At 44.9% G+C, this 26,146-nt stretch overlaps 1 protein-coding gene across 2 annotated transcripts in view; it reads left to right on the top strand.

Annotated features, from left to right (window-relative positions):
* The window catches only part of nlgn1 (neuroligin 1), a 338,488-nt gene that overhangs the window by 17,296 nt on the left and 295,046 nt on the right, over positions 1–26,146 (top strand). For both annotated transcript variants that reach the window (XM_080473829.1, XM_080473828.1), the window contains exon 2: positions 18,119–19,121. In XM_080473829.1, coding sequence (XP_080329955.1) covers positions 18,584–19,121 — 538 coding nt within the window. In that variant the 5' untranslated portion in view covers positions 18,119–18,583. The remainder of the gene's footprint in view (positions 1–18,118; positions 19,122–26,146) is intronic.

The raw sequence follows: 26,146 nt of genomic DNA on the forward strand, positions 1-26,146 counted from the left end.
CTGTGTGTGTGTGTGTGTGCGTGTGTGTGTGTGTGTGTGTGTGTGTGTGTGTGTGTGTGTGTGTGTGTGTGTGTACACACCTGTGCGCGCGTGAGTCATGGACATAGGTGAGATGAGATGCTTAAAATACTCCACACAAAGAGTTGGAGGGATGGCTGAAACACGGTGATGTTGTGGGGATTTATCACACAACAGTGGCTGGAGGAGAGATGGATGGATGGACGATGGGAAATAGAAGGTAGATATGGATGAGAGTCACTAAAGCACAGGCTGATGGAGTGTTTAGCTCAATGACTGACTAAGCCATAAGTCTCCTCTGAGCCCTTATACCCCCCCCCCCCCCCCCCTCCCTTCATCTGCCCTCTCCCTCGCTCTGCCTCTCTTTAAAATAACACTATGTTCTGTGTGGTGACAAGCCGGGATGAAATGATTGGCCCTTAGTTTTCCCCCGACTGCCCTCTCAGCTAATCACTGCACCTACTGGCTGCCTCCACATGCTGACTCTACTTTATTAAAGGTGTAATCTCTCAACGTGTTACTGTGGTTAAACGTCAGTGTCACAAGTTTGACTGGAACGGGCTCCCAAACTGCAACCGTGGAGTTCCGTCCACACGTCACTATGAACACGGCTCAAAACAATGTAGAAGATATGCCAGGCCTTTAGGTGGCGCTGTGCCGGCCACAGAAATAGGCCAAAACCGGAGAAGAAGACATAAAGCATTTAAAAAAAATAAAAAATATCCTCTTATTTGAGAAATCCAACATCTGGCCTTATTAAAGCGAGGAGCATGAGTAGATTCTGCTCGTGACGGCCAACTGAAGCTTCACGAACCACTGTCTTTATTTTCTGGAGCCACTAGATGGCGCTGTCTGCTCAACAAATGTTTGAAATCTCACGTCATTGCCAGTTCTTCAGCCTCTATCTTCAAACCAAGAGCGCCCTCTGGTGGAGTCTTCTGCAGCAACACCTGGAGCAGGTGGTCCGCCCTGTCGTGGTGGTTACATGACGTCACTAAGAAGGAGGCGGGGATATAGGTTGGGAGGCGGGGCCATGATGTCATCGTTTTCAGCAAGACTGAGTGTTGTCCGTCCACGCCTCAAAGTCGAGGCAGTTTCCTAAGATCACGTTTCCTGAAACACGGTGCCGTGTGAATCCTTGGCCCAAAACGCTGTGGTTCTGGTGTGAACAGGGCCGGAGACACAACTGAAACTCATGTTCCCTACTCTCCTCTCACCTTGCCGGTGATTTAGGGAAAGTTTGGTTGAGAAGGTGCATGGCAGATATTATTGGACACTTTTAAAAGTGATGGTGGCTTTGAATAATCCCCAGAATATAACTTCAGTTTACATTTTACAGCAAGGTGGAACAAACACGGGTATTAAATTCCTCTCGACTATCAAAATGGCTTCATGTACTTCCAGTGGGGAGACGTCATCACGGATGTTAGTATAATCCTATTGGAAGATTATTTGTGAATTTGTGTCGTAATTTGAATTGATGTCATATTATTGTTGCCCAACTTTGGACGGGCCTTGTTTGCAGCTCGGTGGCTTCCCCTTTTGACCTTTTGAAGTTCAGACCTGCCTTCTTTTTTTGTGTATCATCAATCTATCAAGGTCCTGGAAACCTGAGATTTTGCGCCGTATTCACAAGAGTGGCTGCATACCTTTGTTTGGTAGTAGGTGAATAATAATAATAATAATTATAATAATCATGCGTGTCAGGACACTCAAGGTCACTGTACACAACAAACATGTTAAAACTCAGTCACAAAACAAGTAAAATAAAAACATTGTAATGACATTTAAAAAAATGTTTGCAGCAGGCCGACATTGTTTAACATGAATATGCTTGTATAAAAATAGTTTTTTTAAGATGAGGTGCATAAGTCACGGGTTGAAATTGAATATTATATTCACAAACAAATTTGGCCAAGAGGAAGGAGGTGGACAATGAAGAGGATGGGGCCGAGGACAGAGCCCGGGGGGGACACCGGAGGAGAGGGGAGATGGCCGCAGATTACTGCTGCATCATCACGTTTAGCTGAACAGGGGGGGACCTCATCGCTTGTAGCTGCCGAAACATTCCCAGAGATTCACTCTGACCTCAGTTAAACCCGAGCTCATCCCCGCCGTCACATTAAGAGAAGTCCTCACGTTGCATTTGAACACTTCGATTATGAGGGCGAAGTTCTGTCCCCAAATGGGAGGAAGGTTTCTGCGATGTGACTGCGTAAATAGATTAATGTCCTCACAAGGGTACACACACACACACACACACACACACACACACACACACACACACACACACACACACACACACACACACACACACACACACACACACACACACACAGCGACGCGTCACTTTAACGGTTGTCATTGAGTGTCAGTGAAATGGCAGCAGCGAGGCTGCAGGCTGCTGTGGCTGATCTGAGCTCATTAGAACAGCGACTCAGACTGAGGGGATTCAGCGGGGATTTGTTACGCCGCCGCAGCACTCCTCCTCCCCCGACCAGGAGGTGAAATTGGGGAGAGATGAAGCGAAGGATGAGGAGGAAGAGGAGGAGGAGGAGGAGGAGGCAGGGGGATGAGGTGAAGGGAAAAGAGTAAGATGAAATTGAGAGTAAAAAAAAAAAGACAAAGTAAAAAAAAAAAAGTGGATGGAAGAGGCCTGGGGAGGTGAAGGGGGAAGAAATGGCTCGATAGAGAGAAGCTGAAGTGCAGATAAACACAAGAAAAGATAAAGGGGGAGTTGATGGCAGGAGAAAAACAGATAAGGAGAAGAGGTGGAGTGGAACGGTAAATAAGTGTGAGAAAGAAGTGATCTGACTAAATGGTGTAAAAGAGAAGCGAGTGAGGAGGAGACTGAGGAGAATACGCAAGAAGATGAGAGGAAAACTTTATTAATCCTTTCGGGGCAAATGAGAGAACAGCCGAGTGTAGAAGAGCAGAGGCAACACATGGAAAAGTCCCGCTGCCGGCTTCAAGGGAACATCTGAGCTCACTTATTTTTCATTGTTGAGAACAAAGGGGAAAAATACATATATTAATCAAACACATGTCGCCCAGTGAAAATATTTTTTTACGTCTCGATTTGTGACGTTTTTTTCCAGGGTTCTGATTGGCTATCATGGCTTCATGCGTCTCATTACACTGCCCCCCTACAGGTCAGGCTGTTCATAGCAGCTCTCAACCAGGTGGATACGCAGGTCTGTGTCAATGAAATCTTTTTTATAAATGTAGAGAGTGAATACCCCCCCCCCCCCCCCCCCCCCCCCCCCCCACACACACACACACTGTGTGTGTGTGTGTGTGTGTGTTTAAACTTCCTAAACCCTGAGTTGCTTTTCTACCTGAAGTGTTGCCCCCCAGACTTTACGTTGACTGGTTTTGAGAGCGAGGCACTGAGTTTAAAGCCTCGTCTGGTTACGGCCATCATCAAGACCAGTGACGGTGTACTTCTATTAATTGTTTATCCAAAGATTTAACTTGATAAACTTAAAACTTCCCAGAAGATCTGAGGGTTACGTGAGGCCAAAGCTGAATACAGAAAGTGCTGAATAGACACTAAATTCTGAGTGGAAGTATGTACATTACTATGCAAGAAACTCGGGATACGTGTCCTCTGCAACGTGACTTTAGCAGGGTCAAGTGGTGTCATGTACACAGACCGATGTGGGAGGGAGGCGGGGGTGGGGGGGTCGGGAGGTGGGGGGGGGGGGGGGGGGGGGACTCCAGCAAAGCAATGAAGGTATGTGAGCTCAGCATGGGAGGAAGAGGAGGCCAGGAAAATGGAGTGAAGACCAGAAGTGAAGATTGAAGAGGGGATTTTCCGGTTGGTTACCCGGTCCCGACCACGTGTGAAATTTGCTCTGAGCACCCGGTGGCGTTCAATCAGCAGCTCACTGGAGCGGCAAGGAAATAACGCAAAATCCAGGAGGTAGAAGAAGAAGAACAAAAAAAAGTGGGAAATGAGGAACGGAGGAAAGTGAAATTCGGAATGTATGTGACCATTTCAAAGAGCAGTTTTCATGCGTTTGTATTGGAAACATAGAGCAGCGGCTCCATCAGCGAGCTATTATGTCTAAATTTGTTCTTTTTCTAAAACTTAAATGAAACAATCACTCTGCCACGTTTGGTACGTTCATTTTTCACGTGCAAATTAAGTTCAGTCTCACGATCGAAGGCAGTGATTTCTAATTTCTTCCTTTTTCCTCGAGACTTTCTTCTCACTTAAAGCACAAAAAACACTCCTGCAAAAATAGTATTTATTACATTTCTCGAGATCTCTTCATCTGACAGATTTGAAGATTGGAGACAACTGGCAGTGCCCGTTTTATTTTTTTATCATTATTATTATATATTATTATTTCTGAATATGCATAGCAGTATGAGCCTACATAACTATTTCCTGTAAATCCGTCTGGAAGACAGTTGAGGTTTAACGCTCACTTTGTAATATTCATCTTAATCAAGCCTCATTCAGGGATTCATGTTTATGAGGGACTAAACCTTCTGAGCTTCTCTGATGGCTTGTAGAGATTTACTGTCATTGATAAATAGCTAAAGTACCGTCATTTCGGGATGATTGAGGACCGGAATATAAGGCCGCACCCACCAAATTTAAAAAGAAAAAAAAAAAAGAGAGAAGGTTCTGAGTTACGTGATGCACCTGAACGCATCACCTATCACTCATGATGGTGTGAAGCTCGTTAACCCATAGAAATCCATAAATTAGCCGCATCGTGGTTTAAGCTTAAAAAGGCTTATAATCCGTTTCGTACTAAAAGAGTCAAATTAACCCATTTGGCAGACATAAGTCTCACTTTCGTTCATTAATTTGTTTTCTCGAGACCAGACCTGCTCAGAATGGGATGGAGCTCTTCTATTACACGTTAAGAGTGAAAACCTAAGACTCCCCAGGACTCGTCAGGGTGGATGAATGTGGGCTGGTTGAGAAAACAATCCCAGATTAATCGGAAAATAATGGAAGAAACTGAGTCTAATGATCTTTGCAAGAAGCAAATGAGGAACGCAACTGGGAAGCGTGTTCCAAAGAAATCCTCTGCAGGACTGAGGAACTGACGGGAGTCAGAAGTTTGATCCACTTTGGCATAAACGTCTTTCTCCCATCGAAACAAACATCAGATACTGAACGCCGTAACTCGTAATGAGCGTTGTGACGGTTCACCTTTGTAGAGCTAGAGCAACAGAGAGCGAGAAAAAGAGACCGAGAGAGTAAGAGAGAGATTCTTGATTAAAAAAACCAACTTATTTACATCAGAGGAGCCGTTAAAGCATTTCATTGTGTGTCAGACCTTTACTAAACTTTCAGGTTAAAATAATGTGCAAAATGCAAGTTTTTATTCTGCGTAGAACACAAAATGTTCTTAAGACACCAGAGCTGGTCAAAAGTGTTAAGATTGTTCTGTTTAAAAAAAATAAACCCGAGTCTGAGTCTCATGTCGACTCGCCACACCTCTCTGCCCTCCTGCCCTACTACCCTCCAGCTCTCTCTGCCCTCCTTCCCTCTCTGCCCTCCTGCCCTCCTACCCTCCAGCTCTCTCTGCCCTCCTGCCCTCCTGCCCTCTCTGCCCTCCTGCCCTCCTGCCCTCCTCCGTCCTCCACCTTGTTCCTCCTGCTGATAGTGATCAGCCATCTTTCCTTCTTCCCAACATTGAGGAGCTTCTTCTGGGCGTTTGTTCTTATTTTCTGTCCGATGATGAAAAATCAGTAAAAACAACAATTAAAAGACTAAAAACGTCCGTTAAGAGATGAAGAACTCCGAGAGCCTCTTGCTGTGTGTGTGTGGACGAAACCGGAGGGTTACTGATGGAAATAAAACATTTGAGATTGATGGAAATAATCTCATGTTCTCTGTGATTAATGAACGACAGTGATTGTGAACATTTATAACTTAAAACAAACAAGAAGAACTAGAGCTACACTCGGTAGAGCGCAGGCCTTCCCCAACGCCACATTTGTTTGTTGAACTAAGTTAGCATCACTAGCATGATAGCCGTTAGCTCATATTGATGCTAACTAGATAGCTCAGGTAGCTACATCACTGCAAAACACTGAGCAGGGGGCGTCTCCATGACAACAGACGCTGGTCTCCTCTGATCTCCGTGAGGTGCCTCTCTCATCCACTTGGTATGGGACAGTTTTTCATGGTTTTTTTAAAATTATTTGGGAACAATTATCCGCTAACGTCCCAGAATCTAATCGATTGGTCCTTGGATGATGACAACAATTCCTCACTTCCAACATGCAGAGAGAGAGAGAGAGAGAGAGAGAGAGAGAGGGGGGGGGGGGGGGGGGGGTCACAGATGGAAGCCGCCATATGGTTCACGTGGCATCACCAGGACTATATGAGCTGAGCGCAGGATTAAAAGGGTCTCATGGAGAACGTAGATGAATGTATGAGCCAGAGAAGGAATGAGATCAACACTGGCAGACTCTGGATTTGATGTGATGACAGGCGAAGGGGGAGCAACAAGATATATTGACAGCCAAACACACACACACACACACACACACACACACACACACACACACACACACACACACACACACACACACACACACACACACACACACACACACACACACACACACACACACACACACACAGGCGAGAAGCAGAATTTCTTCTGACGGATACTGACTGAAGATGCACCTCCAGCACTGACTAATCCCTGCAGATTCTATTACAGCACCGTGCTCTTAAATGTTGGCAAGATCAGAAGTAGCAGGATCTCTGCTGCCAGTGTCGCTGATTTCCTCGTCCCTGCGCCGGACAAAGTGAAGGAAATTAGGCTTCTAAAGGTAGATTCCGTCATGTGTGACGGTAGTCGGCTGTGTGGAAATGTTCTCCCCTCGTCGCCGCCGGCAGTCTCTGAGAACTCCTCCTCCAATCGGCTCTGAATGTGCACTCTGCTGCACGGCGGCTCTTTTATCATTTTGTTAGCTTTTCCCATGTTTTCCACGCCGATGCACTCATGGCAAACGCTGACTGCTCTTTGTGGGTGGAGAATGATGCGTGTCCTCATTTCACATGCGCATCCTTGTCTGTGCTGGCCATACACCCACTGCTAAACTCTCATTGCACTGAGACGCACTGCTTATCTAACGCAGAGGATCGGAGATGTGTCGGGTGGTTTGCTTCCTGGTCTGTCAGGGTCCGGTTGGATCGTATGTGAACAGCCCCCAGCGGTTTTTCTGCTGGTCTTTGTGAATGTGGTTGCGTCTGTCTTGCTCTGACATTTACTGGCATTATATTAACCTACTATCAAGGAACATATGTCAAGGCAACTGTAGCTCAATTCTATTAATTGCAAGGTTGAGGGTTCCATCCCCCAACGTTGAGTGAATGGGTGAACGTGACTGACACTGTAAAGCACTGTAGGACCGACGCTGCAGGGGCGTAGGAGACCACTGCTTCCTAAGCGTTTTCCTGAGGGACCCACATTTTTTATGATTGTAAACCTCAACATGTGCCTGTGAAATACAGTCTCTCTGTTATGAGTGACTCCTCCCACAATTAGGCAGCTGTGCTCTGGCACATGGCACCACGAGAGGAAGTACTTCCTCCTCTTCCCAAGATGGGCATGTGTGGGCGGAGCCAGTCCAGCTCACACAGACACAGCAGATTCTGAATGTAGCTCCTATGATCCAATATTCAAATGAGGAAAATCAAGAAACTTAGAATACTGAAGGTTTCTGGATCGACCAGACCAGGAAGAGGAGGAGAACAGGAGGAGGAGGAGGAGGAGGAGGAGGAGGAGAACAGGAGGAGGAGGAGGTGAACAGGAGGAGGAGGAGAACAGGAGGAGGAGGAGGAGAACAGGAGGAGGAGGTGAACAGGAGGAACAGGAGGAGGAGGTGAACAGGAGGAGGAGGTGAACAGGAGGAGGAGGTGGAGAACAGGAGGAGGTGAACAGGAGGAGGAGGTGAACAGGAGGAGGAGGAGAACAGGAGGAGGAGGTGAACAGGAGGAGGAGGAGGATGAGGAGGAGGTGAACAGGAGGAGGAGGAGGATGAGGTGAACAGGAGCAGGAGGAGGGGGAGAACAGGAGGAACAGGAGGAGGAGGAGAACAGGAGGAACAGGAGGAGGAGGAGAACAGGAGGAACAGGAGGAGGAGGAACAGGAGGAGGATATGACTCTTTTAAGATATAACATTTTCATACCCTTTAAAATCAAGGTGCTGACCCGGGCCCAGGGGCCTACAGGATGGGTCAACGTAGAAAGAGGACTTTCCTCAGGGGCATGAATTAAAATGTGAATCCATTAACAAACGTAAACGTCCTTACTTGATCCCTTTAGAAGGTGAGACATTTTTACTGCATGTATGTAACATGACACAAAAAGTAGTTATTGATTTCAATAATATATGTCGTGTTTTTCAATTTTAAAAGCTGAAAAGGTGTAATATGGTTTCATTCTAATCTTTTTTTTTTATTATTTGTTTATATTTGCGAGAGTGCGTATCGATACACAATGCAGCTTTTAGAGCATCGTAAAGACTTGAACCGAATCACGTCTGGAGTTTGACAGATGAATTCTCCACTGTTGGTTTGGATTCTCTTTGTTCCCTTCTGATATTACCAGCGCTTGACTCGTTGACTGGTTTATGTGGCCTCCAGCAGTTCATGTGCTCAAAATGACAAAGAGCATCATGTCACTTCTTTCTCTCCGGCATCGCTGTCAAAAACAACCAAACATTTGCAGCCACTTTTATGGAGTCATTAACAAAACAGTCCAACAATCAGTGGAGCCTGTTTCTTTCTCTCCGCCCTCGCTGCCTCTCGCCCTCGTCTGTTATCATCGGCTGTTCTTCTGCAGATGACGAGCCGCCGTTTTACCTTGGCTTGTGTACATTGTGTGTTTTTGTGCCGATATCATTAAGCTTGCTGGGAGAGTCAGGTAGGAGAGCTCTTGACTGTGCGTGGGAAAGTCTTCCGGGAAGAGCAGACGGAGTAGACGACTGTCTGCGCCAATCACAGCGAGCACTCGCAGTTCCCAATCCTTCCTCCTGTGTGGTTCGACTGCAGAGAGGCAACTGGCATCTGGGATTACCGAGTCTGACTCAACAGATGTTTCACGGGGAAAAAACGTTGATTCCGACTCCTGCTCCTCAGCTGGCAGATGGGAAAGTGAAACGCTCCGCTCCCCTAATGCTTCACCTTCAGTCCCACGTGGTCGCCACTCCACCCCCCCCCCCCCCCCCCCCCCCCCCCCGAGGCCTGGGGAGAAATAACAGCAGAGGCAGACTGGATTAAACCCTGGATTTAATGTGGAAGGAAAAAAAGAAAAAAACACCCCACCCCAGAGAGATACCAAGGTCAATACTTATAATCTGCTTTTTAGATTTTAGAGATGCGGAGGAACAGATCTGCCCTGGAGGAATTTCACACCTTTAAAAAAAAGAAAAGACAAATATTGGTTTAAAAAAAAGTTCCTTTTGAGATCTTGAGATCTGGACATCTTCACATTTATATGTATTGTTTTACCGGGATCTATGCATTTAACAAACAAATGACTAAATTGGACTTTTGACACACATCACAGGGTTTCTCAAAAGAAAGGAAGTCACTAGTATTGATGCACGGTGTTTTACTGTTTAGTACCGTGACTCACAATTCGACAGTACAACTGCAATTAGAAAACACACACACACACAATATGGATTATTTTTTTGTAATTTTTCGATAATAATCTGACGAGTTCCTTGAAAATGTGATATCAATGGACGAACACAAAGTTTCAGAGCAGCAGCTCATGTTTATTTTCTTGAAGCTTTTTCATTCAAGAGACATTAAACGGTTAACATTCAGGTTCTCTCTCTTCTCAGGTAAATTGTAAATCAAGCAGCTGTGCATAAGAGACACCTAATAATTTCTTATTGTTAACAAAACGCTCCAAACACGCAGGCGGTGGAACAGGGTTGTCGTTGATCTGCTCTTCACGGCGACATATTTTGCGAACAACTTTATTTTGAGCGGCGTCAGTCCGTTCAGAACCGAACCATTTCCGGGCCGGTGAGGTCGACCCGCGTCAGTCAGCCGCTCACGTTGCTGCTGAGAAAGGAGATTCCTGCATATTTCCTCCAGGCGAGACGCTCATCGTGTGTTTTGTTATCGCCGACACTGCTTGTGGGAGAGGAGCGTTAACGCCACGTGACTGAATCCTGCCCACTGATTGGCTCCCAAAGCACCTCATGCACCTCTCCATTACCGCCTATGACTGTGCCTTTCGTTTTTTTCTTTTTGAGATGGTGGGAATACTCGATATGTGAAATTACACATCGTCAAAACAACATTTTCGATGCTATCGTAAATGATCTATATCCCATTCCTCCACCTTGGACTGTCCCCACAGTAACTTCTCTGCTCACTTTACTTGCTGAGGGCTTCTTTCTCCATATCTACGCCCTGCAGATTGAGTCTCTTTGCTCTGCCATGACCTGATCTTGTGTCTCCACAGCAGCCCCTCTCTCCCTCTCTCGCTCTCTCCCTCTCTCGCTCTCTCTCTCTCTCTCTCTCTCTCTCTCGCTCTCTCTCTCTGCGTGTTACTGAACGTCGATCATCATACTGTCCTCTGCGATCTGCTGACTTCACTCTGAACAGTGAGGAGCTCAGGTCCACCACAAACAGAAGAAACGTTGGTTTTGGTTTGATCCCCAAGTGACGTCCAAGAGCAACTCCTACCGAACCCTCAGACTATAGCACAGTACGCCAGGATTGGATTCACTGAATCCCACACACCGACATCTCTATCGCAGCAGTTGGGGGGTCTGATAAATAACGCTAATGCCTGAAATGCTGGGTTGGCATGCTATTGTTGTTTTGTGAAATATGCCGACGCCAGCAAGCCCACTCACACATTATCAGGCCTCCAGTGGCAAAGTGTTGAAGGCAAGTCTGGAGCTACAGTCAAGCTGGTGTAAAGGTTCAGCAGCACTTCCTCCTTTGGACACGAGCTGAAGACAAAACAAGCACATTGACCCCCAGGAGCAGTGGCTCAGGTTTTCTTTATATCAAACTGTATACAGAACAATGCCATCCTATTTTTTTATTGTGATAGCCCTCTTGGTTACAATAGTGTAAGTGTACACAATTTGATTTACTTGAATTGTTACTTGTTTCTATAAATTATAAATACATATATAGATATATCTGTCGTTGCTCATTGACAGCCGATACCAAGATCTTGCTGTTGAATGAAGAACGAAGGAAGACTACCCTCTACAAACACACCTTGTTTAGGCCCAGTTTACGCAACGTTTTGAGTGAAAACACATAATGTTTGTGTTTTTGTTTCAGAAAGTTTTACATTTACAAGACAACGTTTTGAAAACGATGTCTGAGGAGAGGCATGAGAGGCAACTGGGATCTGTGTTTAAAGAAGTCGTCACCTGCTGGTCTCACATATCCAGTCTCCAGTAAATAGTCTTTAAATAGTCTTTTATCAATTCTTTGAATTTATTGGGGAAAACAAACAAACAATCAAAGGTAGAGCTCGTTCGGACTTTTTTTCATACCGCAACTTCCTCTTGTGAGAAAACATGAGAGATTTTGACTGGTAGGATGTTGGTTGTGCGTTAGTTGGCCACATGAACTGTCAATTATGGCATTAGCATAGCGATAGCATAGCGATAGCATAGCGATAGCATAGCGATAGCAGAGCAGTTCTTTGCTCACACAAAAAATAATGATTGTGGAGTGTCTACAAACATCCCGCCGCAGAGCAACGCCCCCTAGAGTTTAAAATTAAATACAGGCTCATTTGTAAATCACATGGTTCGACGTTTATACTAGTCCTGTCAGCGGTTTGCCGCTAAATTTAACAGAGGTGGTTTATGATATCAGATATTAGGTATTAGATATTAGCACAGTTAAAATCTCTCATTTAGTGGGTGGCGCCCCCTTGTGGCCAATTCTGATTTGAACAACGAGCCCAAAGAAAAAACTTAACTGAGGCCCAACACCAAGAATCATGTTTTAACAAGGAAAAATGTGACGACTCCTTTAAAGCCAGGCAGTTTTTGATTTAATTCTTTAATCTAGAATCGACGTTCCAGCTATTCTATCAGTCAGTCAGCTGACAAAGCCTGTATATATGTAATATTCCAGCCATTGTCACGATCATGGTGCTATGTACAGGCTGGAGTGTAAAATAACACGTTGTTCAAACTGCACAGGGGTTTAATGTGAAGCTACTTGGTGAGGACTTCCATGTGAGGATCTGCCTCAAATATTATTACACATGCGTCTTTTAAAGTCAAGCCGTGTCCACAGTGAAAAGACACAATAACTGCATGATTGAATAAACCTCGCATACTAAATAATTCAAACAAAAAAAATTGTTGGATTTATTTCCCCCGCTAGTCGTCATAAAAAGGCTGAATGAAGCACATTCTTTGTGAGCTAAAGTGTGGCTGTCATATTCCAGCGCGAATGTTCAATTCCGACAGACGTCCGTGCATGAAACGGTTGTAATTTCCCGTCATTATGCAGGAACCGCGAGTATATTCCTGCGGTTCCCTCGTTTGACATGATCCAAAGGGACCATTTAGCGTGCTTCAGTTTGCTAAAAGTAAAAGCATTTTAGAAGGCAATTCTTCTGTGTCCCTGAACAAATAACAAAAAACTGCTGACTTTCAAAAGCAGCGGACCAAGCAGTTTATCCTCTGGCATCAACATGGCAGCCGACGCAATGTTAGACCATGACTACGGAGCGTATGCAGCGCTCATATCTGCAATAAGAGCAGAGAAGTCAGACCGGAGGATTAATAATTCCTGTGATCAGCTTTGACCGAAGCTGATAATTATATTGATTTGAATAAACCAAATACATCAAGGCAAGGAATAACCCAACAATTTCACACGAGCAGGCAGATTATAGATAGAAACTTCTCCAGTTTAACAGTAAGAAACCTGCAGAACCAGACTGAGGAGGAATCTGCAGAACCAGACTCAGAGGTGGCGACTTTCTGCTTTTCCATTTAGTATGAGAGAAGAGAAGGAGAGAAAATAAGACAGAGACAGAAGCAACAAGCAGACATCCGTCCACTCACTGCAGCGTTACGCAATACCTGCATTTGTTATATCAAGGTTTGTGTAGTTTTTCTCAAATATTTTTGTGTGTATTTGTGTCTTTCTCTTTGTGTTCTTTGGAAACTAAAAGCAAACTCCATTTGTGCTGCCTGACCAACCTTGTTGGGGAAAAAAACTCAGTGTGGACCATTCAGCCATGCGTAACAGGAATAAGCTCCATATTTTCAATAGTGGAGAGGTAGCGTCAGGGCCAAAGTTACAGTTACCACCGAGTTAAAGTAAAGTGAAAGTAGTTACTGAGGGAAGAATTGGAAAAACAAAACCAACACAACATTAAACCCAAATTTGAGAACAGCTAGGAATAATTATCACGTAGAACCTTGCAGATCTGCACCGTGACCCAATATTGGCTGTGGCCTGATTCCACACTAAACAGCCTCCCTACTCTGTCATGAGTGTCACCTTCCATCACGGTGCTCCCTGACGCATTAGTCAACAATTGTGGCCCTGTCGTTAAAGCTGTTTGAACTGGGCTTCTTTCTTACAATGTGATTTCCCAAGTTCCCACTTAGAGAGCACAATGCACTCAGTTTAATCTAATGTGGCTTCATTTGGGAATTCGGTTCTGGGTCAGAAAGACGCTTCGGAGAGTCGTAACGCTGCACTGTCGGGCTACAGGTTTGAGCGGGGTATTAGTACTCGCCACAGCGCGAGCTGATATCACGAATCGTGTTGGAAAAGTCTCTAATTACTTATCGTAGAGGTGGAGATTTTCTGCTGTTGGGGGACAGAAGGAGAGAAAAGACTAGGAGAGAGACGGAGAGCAGGAAAACAGACGTGAATCCACTGGAAGCAGACATGATGGGGGCAGGAGGCGTCCACTCCCAGTTTCTTCAGGGAAACATCAGTTGCTCAAAATGAACATGGACACACTTCACACTGACAGGAGGGGATGGCGGCCAGGTTCAAATCTCATCTGAGGCCACAGACTGAACAACAGGGGTCATAATATCGGTCCAGAAACCTTCAGTATTCTAAGTTTCTAGCTCCTCCTCCTGTTCTCCTCCTCCTGGTCTCCTCCTGCTCCTGTTCACCACCTCCTCCTGTTCACCTCCTCCTCCTGTTCACCTCCTCCTCCTGTTCTCCTCCTCCTCCTGTTCCTCCTGTCCTCCTCCTCCTCCTGTTCTCCTCCTCCTCCTGTTCTCCTCCTCCTCCTCCTGTTCTCCTCCTCCTCCTCCTGTTCTCCTCCTCCTCCTCCTCCTGGTCTGGTCGCTCCAGAAACCTTCAGTATTCTAAGGTTCTAGCTCCTCCTTGATTTTCCTCATTTGAATATTGGATCATAGGAGCTGCATTCAGAATCTGCTGTGTCTGTGTGAGCTGGACTGGCTCCACCCACACATGCCCATCTTGGGAAGAGGAGGAAGTACTTCCTCTCGTGGTGCCATGTGCCAGAGCAGAGCTGCCTAATTGTGGGAGGAGTCAAAGGGAGGGCCTACCTTGATTGGGATTGGCTAAACCCCCGATGACACTATATAGGGTTTGATTTCTGATTGGCTGCTTGGAGCAACACACTTTTTAAAACCTGAAACAAGCCAGGGACAGAGAGGACAGACTGTCTTCTCTTCTGGGACGTCAGTCCAGGTATGGGGACGATTAGTACTGCTGGAGAACCTTTTAGGAAGTACATTTTGTATAATATGAGCTCTTTAATAAACCAGGTTCATGATTTAGATGTAGCACACCAGCCAGAACAGCTTTTCTAAAAGAGTCATGCACAGCAGATGTTGTATGATGTGCAGAGTTTTTCCTCTGCTGGTCTCTGAGTGTGGTCCTTCAGCCTGTTATAATGCAAAGTCTTTGTTGGAGGGCCTAATGATGAAACTGCCATTTAGCGCAAGTTAATTTGGAATGCACTTTACATGGGGGACCGCACGTTTTGACAAACTGTCCACTGAACTTGGATCCAATTAAAGAGCTTGCAAGTGTTTGATAGTGAAACTAACATAAATCCATCTCATAATGAGAAAAACATGGTATATGTATGTACCTGGCCTTGAGCGATAGCATCAGCTGCCTCACGTCTGATGAAAGCCACACGTAATGATTCATACAGTATATTTGAAGTGATTCGCTGGTGTAAGCTGTCAACCCAAATTACCACTTGTGTCTGTATTTCTGCCTGCAAAGAAATGTTGTAGATTATGAGTTACTGGGTGTGAAGCCACGTTCCACGTTCCACCGTTCCACCATTCCACTGAAATAGAACACATGATGGAGAGTTAAGATGGGTCCTCTGGGATTTCTGACAGGCAAATAAAACCAGCCCAATATTGTGGGAAAAGAGAGAAGAACAAATTATCGAGGTTCAAACCGACTGAAAAAGATAAAGAGAGAAGCAAAACACATAATTCATAACACAAGGGAAGGTGAAGGTATTTACTCTAATTATGGGTTTACATGGAAATTGAGCCGAACCTTTATTTGATATTTGCGGTTGAATGAATTTATGTAAATATCTAGAAAGTGTCAGTCAGGGTGGTTTAATCTAAAAAGAGTAAATGGACGAAAAAGCAGCTTTCCTGAAACGACTGGGCTTCGTCTCCTGGCAGACTCCCAAAACGCAGCTGCTGGTCCTGTGCACCTCGGCCAAAGTATACAGTTGTTCTGCACATGCTCAGTAGAAGAACAATCAGAACAATGTTTCCTCCATGTTGTCGTGACTCCCAGTTCATTTTCTACCGGACATGGTACTTTAATTTTGTCACCGTAGTAACAATCCTTTTTCGTCTGTCCACGAGAATGTCTGTGTCCTCCCATTGTTGGTGCGTTCTGGAATTCTACAGCGGCGTCTTTCATTTGGGACTTTTTACAGTTTTCAATTAGAATTCGCTCAAAGCTTCAAATAGAATCCGTCTGCTTTAATCATGTTGAAGTGTCATAAAAAGTTTCCATATTTCCAACGGCGATTGTTGTACTTCAGCTTTTTAGAACAGACAGACAGACAGACACACACACACACACACACACACACACTCACACACACACACACACACACACACACACACACACACACACACACACACACACACACACACACACACACACACACACACACACACACACACACACACACACACACACGGTCAAAAGACACTGATAAGATTAACCCTTTGATGTTTTCTTTGAAGTGTGTGTTGGTTCGTAGATAAAATTGTCATAGTTCTAGCTTCCCTCTTGTTGTCATGCTTTATTAATTAACTCCACTTTGTACGCTTTGCATGATCAAACCCTCGTTTATACGCTCTAAAGGGAGTTTAAGCTCCTTGTCTCATTATTACACCCAGTCAAGTTTGATCTTTTTCTCCTTTTTTTTTCCTGCTTCTCTTATTATTTCCCTTCTGCTGTTGATGCTGCAAACTTACTTACATCTTGTTATTCCCAATCTGTCTGCCACTCACTTCTCACGTACCTCTCAGGGTTGTTTCAGAGTGTGAGTGTGTAGTACAGCAAAGAGAATGAGTGTGTGGTTTAGCTCTGGGATGTGAGTTGTGTCAAAGCCCCAAATCTGTGTGCGTAATCATGTTGTATCTCCCTAAAGGAGTGTCGGCTTGTCTGTTGTGCGTCTGTGGAAACACTGTGTTTCCGTTTGCTGACGAGACTGCGCGTGTGTGTGTGCCTGTGTGTGCATGTGTGTGTGTGTGTGTGTGTGTGTGTGTGTGTGTGTGTGTGTGTGTGCATGTGTGTGTGCGTACAGTGAAACAGGATTAGCTCAGTGTATGAAATCTGAAGGTGAGCTCATCCAGGTGGAACACTGACTCCACAGCAGTGTGAAGAAAATAAACTAAAAACCCGCAAACCAGAGGAAGTCAAGTCATTATGTTCTACGTTAAACTTCCACAGATTCATACTTCAACAAATGCACATGCGTGTCTGTATGGGTTTTTTTTTCTACTGAATACGTTGTGTTTGTTTTTTATGCAATTAGTTTTATTTATTTAGTCCAAAACATTTTGAAAATATTAGAAAATTTATGAAAAATAAATTTGCGATTTACTTTAGGGTGGCTGTGGCTCTAAGGAGGACAAAATGTGCCAAAATTATATAGATAAATAGATAATTCAAATATTATAAATAAATAATAAAAATTATATAAATAAATACATCATTAAAAAAAATGCTTAAATGTGTCATTAATTGAAATCAGAATTGAAAATACAAAAGTGTCATTAATTCATTAAAATACCAATTAATTTTATGTAAAAATCCAACAACATTTAATTATGTTTCTTATTTATTTAATGAAATTATTTCATGGTCCGCTGCTGCTTCATGAGATTATTTTATCTGTCAAACTCGCCCATCAAAGTCAGTGGGCGGGGCTAAAGCTGATCCAGTACATCGGACCATGAAATAATTAATTAAATAGGGACATAAATATATCGGTTTTTTTTCCCATAAAATAAATTTATAGTTTAATTAATTAATGACACATTTAATAACACATTTATATATTTAATTCCAATCTTAATTAATAATGTCATAGTGCATTTATATTTTAATATTATATCTATTTATTAGATACTGGCACATTTAGTCCTCCATAGTGGCTCCGTTGGTAGAACGCTTGTGTTTCAATCAGAAAGTTGCAGGATCAAGTCGTCGCCACATTATCAGATTTTCCTTGAGGAAGAGTCTGAATCCCAAACTGCCCCAATTAGACGGGCAGTGCGTCGTACATGTGGCAGCCGTATCCATTGCTCGGGGGCAGTGGGGGCCTGGAGATTAGAAATGCAGACTTGAGATTGGAAGTTTGCAGGTTCGATCACCACAACGGACAGGTCTCAGGATCTCTGAGCATGACCCTTGACCCCCATCGTCATTAGGATTACCCTAAAGTGGCTGCAGAGTCACTTACTAAAATCTAGAGCGTAGAAACTGACTTGATAAATGAGAGGGGGTCTTCGACAACAAAGACGAATGCTTTGAGACTTTTTCTGTGAATAATGATAATAATAATAATTATATTTTCTCTCTCTCTGTCTCTGTGTTTTGCAGGAGACACACTTCCTCCACCTCAGGCGCTGCTCCTGGTTTTGCGGCGTGTTCGCCTCAGAGTGATGGAACCTCTGACCTCTGACCAGCTCGTCCACCTTCTGAGAAACGCTGCCTAAAGATGAGACCGTCACGTCTTTTTCCTCGATTGCGGCGATCGCTGACAGGACCCCTCTGAGGAATACTTTTCCCATTTTGAGGATTATTCGTCCAATGTCTTTGCTTTTCCGAGATGGAGTAAATTTGAAAAATGTTATTTTCCCCTTGTTTCTCTCGGATGGTTGTCAATGCACTGCATTTCTAAAGGGATTATTAGCGGCGACCGCCCTCGTCCACTCCGGAGCTTACAGTCGTTTGCTTCTGCCCGAGTGTGATTTGTTTTTTTTGAATGTGATCGTGCGATCCTGATAGAAATTCAGGAATTCTGCAGACAGAACGAGAAAAGAACCGGTTCAGAAGTCTGCAGCCATGTCCAAGTGGAGGCGCCATCTGAAGACCGGGTGTCAGCTCCCTCAGTCCGCCACCGGCGGGAGTCGGAGGACGGGCTATGAAGTGCTTGAGAGCTCCTTGAGCGCCAGCTGGTGGCTCTCCACGCTACTCCTGCTGGGACTGCTGCTCTTGCAGGCGTGCCCGGCGAGGGTGTCGGCTCAGAAGCTGGACGAGAGCGACCCGGTGGTCACCACCGTGTACGGCAGGCTGCGCGGCATCAAGAAGGAGCTGAACAACGAGATCCTGGGCCCCGTCGTGCAGTTCCTGGGTGTGCCCTACGCCGCCCCGCCCACCGGCGAGCACCGCTTCCAACCTCCTGAGCCGCCGGCGTCGTGGCCGGAGGTGCGCAATGCCACGCACTTTGCGCCGGTGTGTCCTCAGAGCATCGTGGAGGGCCGGCTGCCGGACGTCATGCTGCCGGTGTGGTTCACCAACAGCATCGACGTCGTTTCTTCTTTTGTCCAAGACCAGAGTGAGGACTGCCTCTATCTTAACATCTACGTCCCCACGGAGGATGGTGAGTTGGCCCAAAGGGGGGCAGGATTGGTTTGCTGGTGGAGCAGAAGGTGGGTGGGTGGGGGGGTGGGTGGGAATCAAACCCACAACCTTCTGGTAGGGCGCTTGTCATTTTGGGAGGGTGTGTGTCGTTAAATATACGTGAGAATGCACTCCTGTCTCAGTCTGTCCTGTGGAGAGAGGGAAAGCATGACCTTGTGCATGTTTTAATGTGCATGACTCTGCTTATCCAACAAGAGTGTGAGTGTGATCTCTGAGAGGCCCATCGGGACGACTTCCTCTCTTCATGTCATCTCAATCCTGTCTTTGTTTTTTACCTCTTTCTCCTCTTCAACCACCGGACTCTTTTCACCGCCCATCTCTCAGATTCTCCTCCAATCTCTCCGAGCTTCTCACTTCTGACTCTGTGTTTTATTTGCTTTCCTCTGCAGCCCCCCCCCCTCCTCCTCCCTCCTACTTTTATTTCCTCCCATGTCTGGAGCTCATCATAGCGCATTGTGCTCCGTCACAATGGCTACAGTTCATTAAACAAGACAGCCATTGTCATGATCATCACCGATTGATTTGGCTGACTGGCTGAGTGACTGGCTTGCCAACTGATAGACTGAATGCTGCTCTGATTGAGCCGGTGTGATTCACCCCCCATCCCCACCCCCACCCCCACCCCCACCCACACCCCCACCCACACCCACACCCCCTCGTCTCTATTCCTCCCCCTTTTCTTCCTCTCCAAGTCTCTCTCAGTCAATCAGCTTTGTGTGAGTATGTGTGCGTGTGTGTGTGTGTGTGTGTGTGTGTGTGTGTGTGTGTGTGTGTGTGTGTGTGTGTGTGTGTGTGTGTGTGTGTGTGTGTGTGTGTGTGTGTGTGTGTGCGCGCGCGTGCGCATGCCAGCTCCTGTGTGCATTGCGCGTTTAGGGGCTCCATGTTATTCTTTAGTTTTCTATTCATTTTACAGTCAAAAGAATATCCAAGGAATGTGCCAGGAAACCGGGAAAGAAAATATGTAGACAAGGAGGTATGTATGAGCCGAATGCAACCCTATACAATGCCACAGAGAAGAAGACACCCCCCCCCACCCCCGCCCCCCACCCCGAAGGGTCAGGAGGAGAAGTAGATGGAGGTCTACAAATGATGCAGGTCTTGACTCAGGGGCATGTGTTGTTGTTTTTCTTTTTTTTTTGGGGGGGGGGGGGGGGGGGCAGAGCCTTAGGATCTATTTAAGAGCCTGGAATAGGAAAAGCAAGATGTCACAACCAGTCTTCCATCCTCAGTGTGTTTCAGGAAGTCGAGCGAGCTGCTCGGGGGGAAAGACCTTTTCAGATTCGTCAAACTTTGTAAATCCCTGCCAATGGAAGCAACAACATCACACAGACATAAAAAACAAAAACAAAATAAATCCCTGACTCAGACTTGTAATTTGTAGACCTTGTGATGATGGAGTAGCGGCGAGGTGCAAAGCCGGCGCATTCTCCTCCTCTCGGGTATCGACGCAAGCTCTCGCCTTGTCAGCGAGTGCGGGCGATTTGATTGGCTGCCAGAGAGGGGTGGGGTGTGGTGGGGGTGGGGAGTGGGGTGGGGGGGGGGGGGGGGTGGTCAGGAGGTTGTGCAGTAATGATGGTTGATGTGTGCCGGGATTGCAAGCATATTAGATCAGGCTCAATGTCCTAAACACCACACACACACACACACACTCACACACACACACACACACACACACACACACACACACACACACACACACACACACACACACACACACACACACACGGTGATGTAGCAGTATGCAGTGTTTAACAAGATGAGCTGAGGCCGGACCTTGACTGTGTAATCTCCATTAAAAGAAAGCAGAGGTTGGTCCAGGCTACTGTCTCAAGCACTGTTTCATCAAGATAATGCCCTTCCCCCAGTCCCTCAACCAGCTCCCTCCGTGGATGTTGCTTTGTGTGTGGATATGTCAGCTTGAGAGTGTGTGTGTGTGTGTGTGAGAGTGAGAGAGAGAGAGAGATGCTGACAGCGTTCTTAATAAGGTCTTGGTGTTAATGTCATTGTCTTGGCAGCTGCCTGCTTCGTCACATATTGTATCTTCTCTCTTGGTCTTACTACTCGTGTACCCGTCCACTCTAACCTCTCTGCTTCCTGCTCTTCTTCTGACGATTACATGGCCGGAAAACACACAGATTATGGAAGCGCTTGTATTTGACACACAGGATACACAAAGCATGACTCTGAAACCCGCCGTGGATCTTCTCTTTTCACTCTGCAGGGAGATTCAGCTGAAGGTTGAGATAGTTTCTTTGATTTTTTTACATCCGGTCTCTGAGCACTTCAGTTAATTCTGGAACCATCCTTTACTTTATGCAGAGCACTCCCACAATTCCTCGTTATGGCTTTGGGCAGTCGGTCCTTTTAGTAGCAGTTGTTCCTCACGAGGAGTCTCAGACGTCCTTGTGGGGGCGCCAGAGATCAGTGAAGGGCCTCAGGCTTTGCCTTTTCTCAGGTTGTCTAAATTAGACTTGCATGTGTTTAAGAAATACATAATGCAGCAGTTTCTATAATTTAAAGCAGGAAAAAAATGGACTATTGCTTTATACCCTGTATGTTGGTCGGGATGTGTGTGTCCACCGATGTCCACCGCATTATTTTGTAATACCTCACACATGGTGTTGTGAGAACATTGGTCAGAAGATAATTTGATGATTTGAACTGTAACGTAGGTGTTGTAGATGAACTGATGCCAGTGGGAGACACGCAATCTCTCTGAGATTTGTCAGCATTTTGGGATTACGGTTATTTAAAAATCATAGATTTGTTGCTCACAGTTGTGTTGTGACATTTGCATGTTTCCCCTGTGGCTCTGTGGGTTTTCTCCTGGTTGCCAATGGACTGAATGTTGCCGCATCGTTTGTGATCGAGGATTGGATAAAATTAATTAACAAAAAAGTCAAGAGACAAAAAATAATTCCTCCTTAAATCTATAATCTACAGGATACAAGACTTAAAAGGATGCAGACGTACAATCTGAATTCAATGAATGACTCAGTTACTGGATTACTGGTTGTATAGCACAGTATTACATGGTTTCCAAAATACCACAATGCTTACTACAATCACACCTTATTGGACGGACCATACATGTCCATAGTGGAAAGAAAGGATGATTAATGAACTCTCTAATACAAATATATATATTTGTTTTGTGCTCACATGCTATATTTTTAGTATTGGACCTAAAGATCTAGACGGATGTCACAGTGGGCAGGTCATGTGATGGATACAGTACACCAAAGATTCATTACGTTCTACTGCAGGGGCGTGTGTAGAAACCCAGGACTCACCAACAGTTTGAAAAATGTATGAAAGAGTTCAAACAGTATCAGGAATTATTATTTTATACTCCGACAACTACAAAGAAAATGGTCCTCTAATTGGACAGAAATCTTTGTCCATTCCACTTCGTTAAGAAAACTCTACTGATTTTTAAAGGGACCTTTTTGTTATCGAGTATCGGGGTTGATATTTATACTCACAAAATTAACCCAATACAACCCGGTTAGTGTTACGTCATCCCTATTAATGATTACTTGCTTTTAAAAGTAACTAAGTTTGATTATAAATGACTTTTTAGTAACTTCCGGGGGTTTATACTTTATGGCGTCTAATAAGTACTTGTATTAGTTTTAGCTGAAGGTGAGTACTCGTACTTCTACTCATCCATTAAAAGAAGTCGTATTACAACATCCCGACTTGTAACTTATATCAATTCAAAAAGCTCCAACAATGAGGATGGCATGTGCTTAAAAACATTCCTGTACTGTCCTGCGATGCATAAAACAAATCAGACTTCACAGAGAACAGAGAGAGGGAGGCAGCCAGCAGTGTGAAGTGACGAAGTGCCGATGAAGAGCCGTGAGGAAATGCATACATGGGGAGATACTAGGACCAAACCAAAGCATGAGCAAGGCCGAGCACATTTACTGATCTCACCTCAGTGTCCTCATAAGGACTGTTCCCTCCCGAGTTGTGCTGGAACAGAAAAAAAAGAATCTATACTTAAAAGTAGTTTATATCTGATGCCTCTGGGATGGAGTGTGGTCATTAAGTTATCACATGCTGGGACAGCCATGTCTGTTTGGAGATCTGAGGTAGCGGCGCTGCAGTTCATCATCTTCGCTCTCCACAATGTTCAATTAATTCCTGAAACTTTATATAAATGGCCTGTCCCTGGCCGGAAATTCATCAAACTTCCTGCTCAGAACAAACATTATCCAGCCCGACGCCGAGACGACTGATGGAAGTGCATGGGGCAGCATAACAACCACCTTTTTGAGGAAACTCTTCTAGGCTCAACAAAATAAGATGTTTGATGATGAAAACCCCGTGCAAAAGTCCCCATCAACAACGTAATCGACACTTGCAGAATCGGCTTTGTGGTCAAAGAGGAACAGTTTTTTTCGTGCTGGAAATTCATGCAACTTGGAGGTTTGTATTTTTACAGTTGTTCATTAAAAGCCACAACACAGATATGAAAAGCACACATGGGTGTGACGGGATGAATTCAAGCGCTGCAACACAAACACAAAAGCTGTTTGTTTTAAATTTGCATTTGCATTTATGTTGTGGGCCTTGGATATTTGTTAACTTCCTTTTTGCTTTTGCTCTCTGGCTTTAGTACAGTTGTGTTGTGATTAATGCCTCATTGCATTTGAACTGTTGTGATCCTTTTGAACCGCAGTACTATAGTACCACACTGAGACGCCGTTTGTGTAGTTTTTGTTTTAGAATAGTCACATTTACATGGAAATTGGAGGAATGTTGAAAATGATGTTGTTTTCATGTCTGGCCACTAGTAGGTGCTGTTGTTTGTTTTTGTAATAAACACACACACACAAGAGAACAATATATATATAAACATTAACAATGGGAGTACACTTACATTTCTATGGACAGAGAAGACCAAGGTGAATTGTTGGTACTTTTATTTTGACAGTCACCGTAATAAGTCCCGGGAGAATATGGACTGGGCAGTCATTTTGGAGGCCGCCATTGTTGTTAGCGCCCATTTACTGAGCATGTGCAGAACAACTATTTGAACATGTGCAGTAGCAGCGTTTCTGCCGTCTTCACTGAGTATATCCAGAAAGTGTAGTTATTGCTCGTCTGCATGGGGGCGGAGTCAGAACAGTCCCACCCTGGGAATCGTCTTCAAAAAGTAGAATTTTCAGAAAAAAACGAAAGCTTCGCATTTTCACTTGAAAAATGTGTCAGCAGCACCTGAACCTTTCTTGCTCAATGTAACTGTGAAAACGTTCCAGGTGACATATTTATTGTATTTTTTTCCTTCTTCCCCTGGTGTATTTACTACACCCCTCTCCACCTAAACCTACTGTTGAGTCAGCTGTGAACATTGTCCAAACACATTAGGTGTCATGGGGAGGCATCAACTGATGCAGGAGTAGATAAGAGGGAGATGAGGAAGTGTCATGAAGCATAAATAGTTTGTGGGGAGAAAATGTATTAACCATCGAACCATGGACCATGTCGGTGTTGGAGCACGTCTTTTTCATTTTCTAACAAACAGTTTCTTTGCAGTCAGCTGGTAGCAAAACTGTTATTCTGTTGTCTCTAATGCGTCTGCTGTTCATCATCTCAACTTCACATCTTACAGTCAAACCTCAGGATAACAGCTGGTTGTCAGATTTCTGTGAAAGAAAGTCAGATATGGGTGTTTGTGGTCATCGGTTAACCTCGAGTATGTATTTTTTGGACTGTGAGAGGAAGCCGGAGTACCTAGAGAAAACCCAGGCAAGCTCAGCGAGTAAAATCCTCACAGAAAGGCCAAATCTGGTCTACAGACCAAAACCTTCTTGCCATGAGGTGAGAGTGTGAGCCACTACCTCACTAAAGATATACTATAACAGAGAAATGGAGAAAAGAGAACACTTTTATGGTGCAAGTGAAGGCAAACAAGGGACAGACAGAAAGCAACAAGAAAAGATGTGAATAGAAACTGATAGTCGTCTCACCAGAAACCACAGCTGTGGTTGCTCCGTCAGGTTGGAGGGGTCCCACAGAGAAGAGGAGTCTGTACTGTACAAAGTGTGGGCATCAGCAATATGCCGTATCATAAAGCAGTACTATTACTAGTATTGGCCCAATACTTTGATTAAGTGTTGGTGTTGGATCATAGGAGCTGCATTCAGAATCTGCTGTGTCTGTGTGAGCTGGACTGGCTCCGCCCACACATGCCCATCTTGGGAAGAGGAGGAAGTACTTCCTCTGGTGGTGCCATGTGCCAGAGCAGAGCTGCCTAATTGTGGGAGGAGTCAAAGGGAGGGCCTACCTTGATTGGGATTGGCTCAATGACACTATATAGGGTTTGATCTCTGATTGGCTGCTTGGAGCAACACACTTTTTAAAACCTGAAACAAGCCAGGGAGAGAGAGGACAGACTGTCTTCACTTCTGGGGCGTCAGTCCAGGTATGGGGACGAGTAGTACTGCTGGAGAACCTTCAGGAAGTGAAGTTTGCGTAATATGAGCTCTTTAAGTGGAAAAGAGAAATGGCTGCATTGTCCTCACGTCAAGGCCACAGTTTGCCCTTACTGATAGTGATGGCCAAATGAAGCTTCACAAAGCTTCATGAACCACTGTCTTTATTTTCTGACTCCACCAGATGGCGCTCTTGGTTTGAAGATAGAGGCTGAAGGACTGACAATGACGAGTGTTTTTCAAACATTTGTTGAACAGACAGCGCCATCTAGGGGCTCCAGAAAATAAAGACGGTGGTTCATGAAGCTTCATCTGACCGTCACTACTTCCTGGCATGTCAACAGGTAGTGCACCTGTGGCTCATCTGATGAAGTTGTTAAACCGATGACCATCGAGGGGGAGGGTCATCGGTGAGGCTGAACCCTTGTTCTCATATTTTCCTCTTCAAAAACTCGGAACTCCAAGAAATTCCAAATGTTTCACCAAGTATTTACATTTTACTGTAGGCCAATGCAGTTAGTGTGGGAACCCCCGACAT

The sequence above is a fragment of the Lipophrys pholis genome (genome assembly GCF_963383615.2).
Source record: "Lipophrys pholis genome assembly, chromosome: 10".
Lineage (NCBI taxonomy): Eukaryota > Metazoa > Chordata > Actinopteri > Blenniiformes > Blenniidae > Lipophrys > Lipophrys pholis.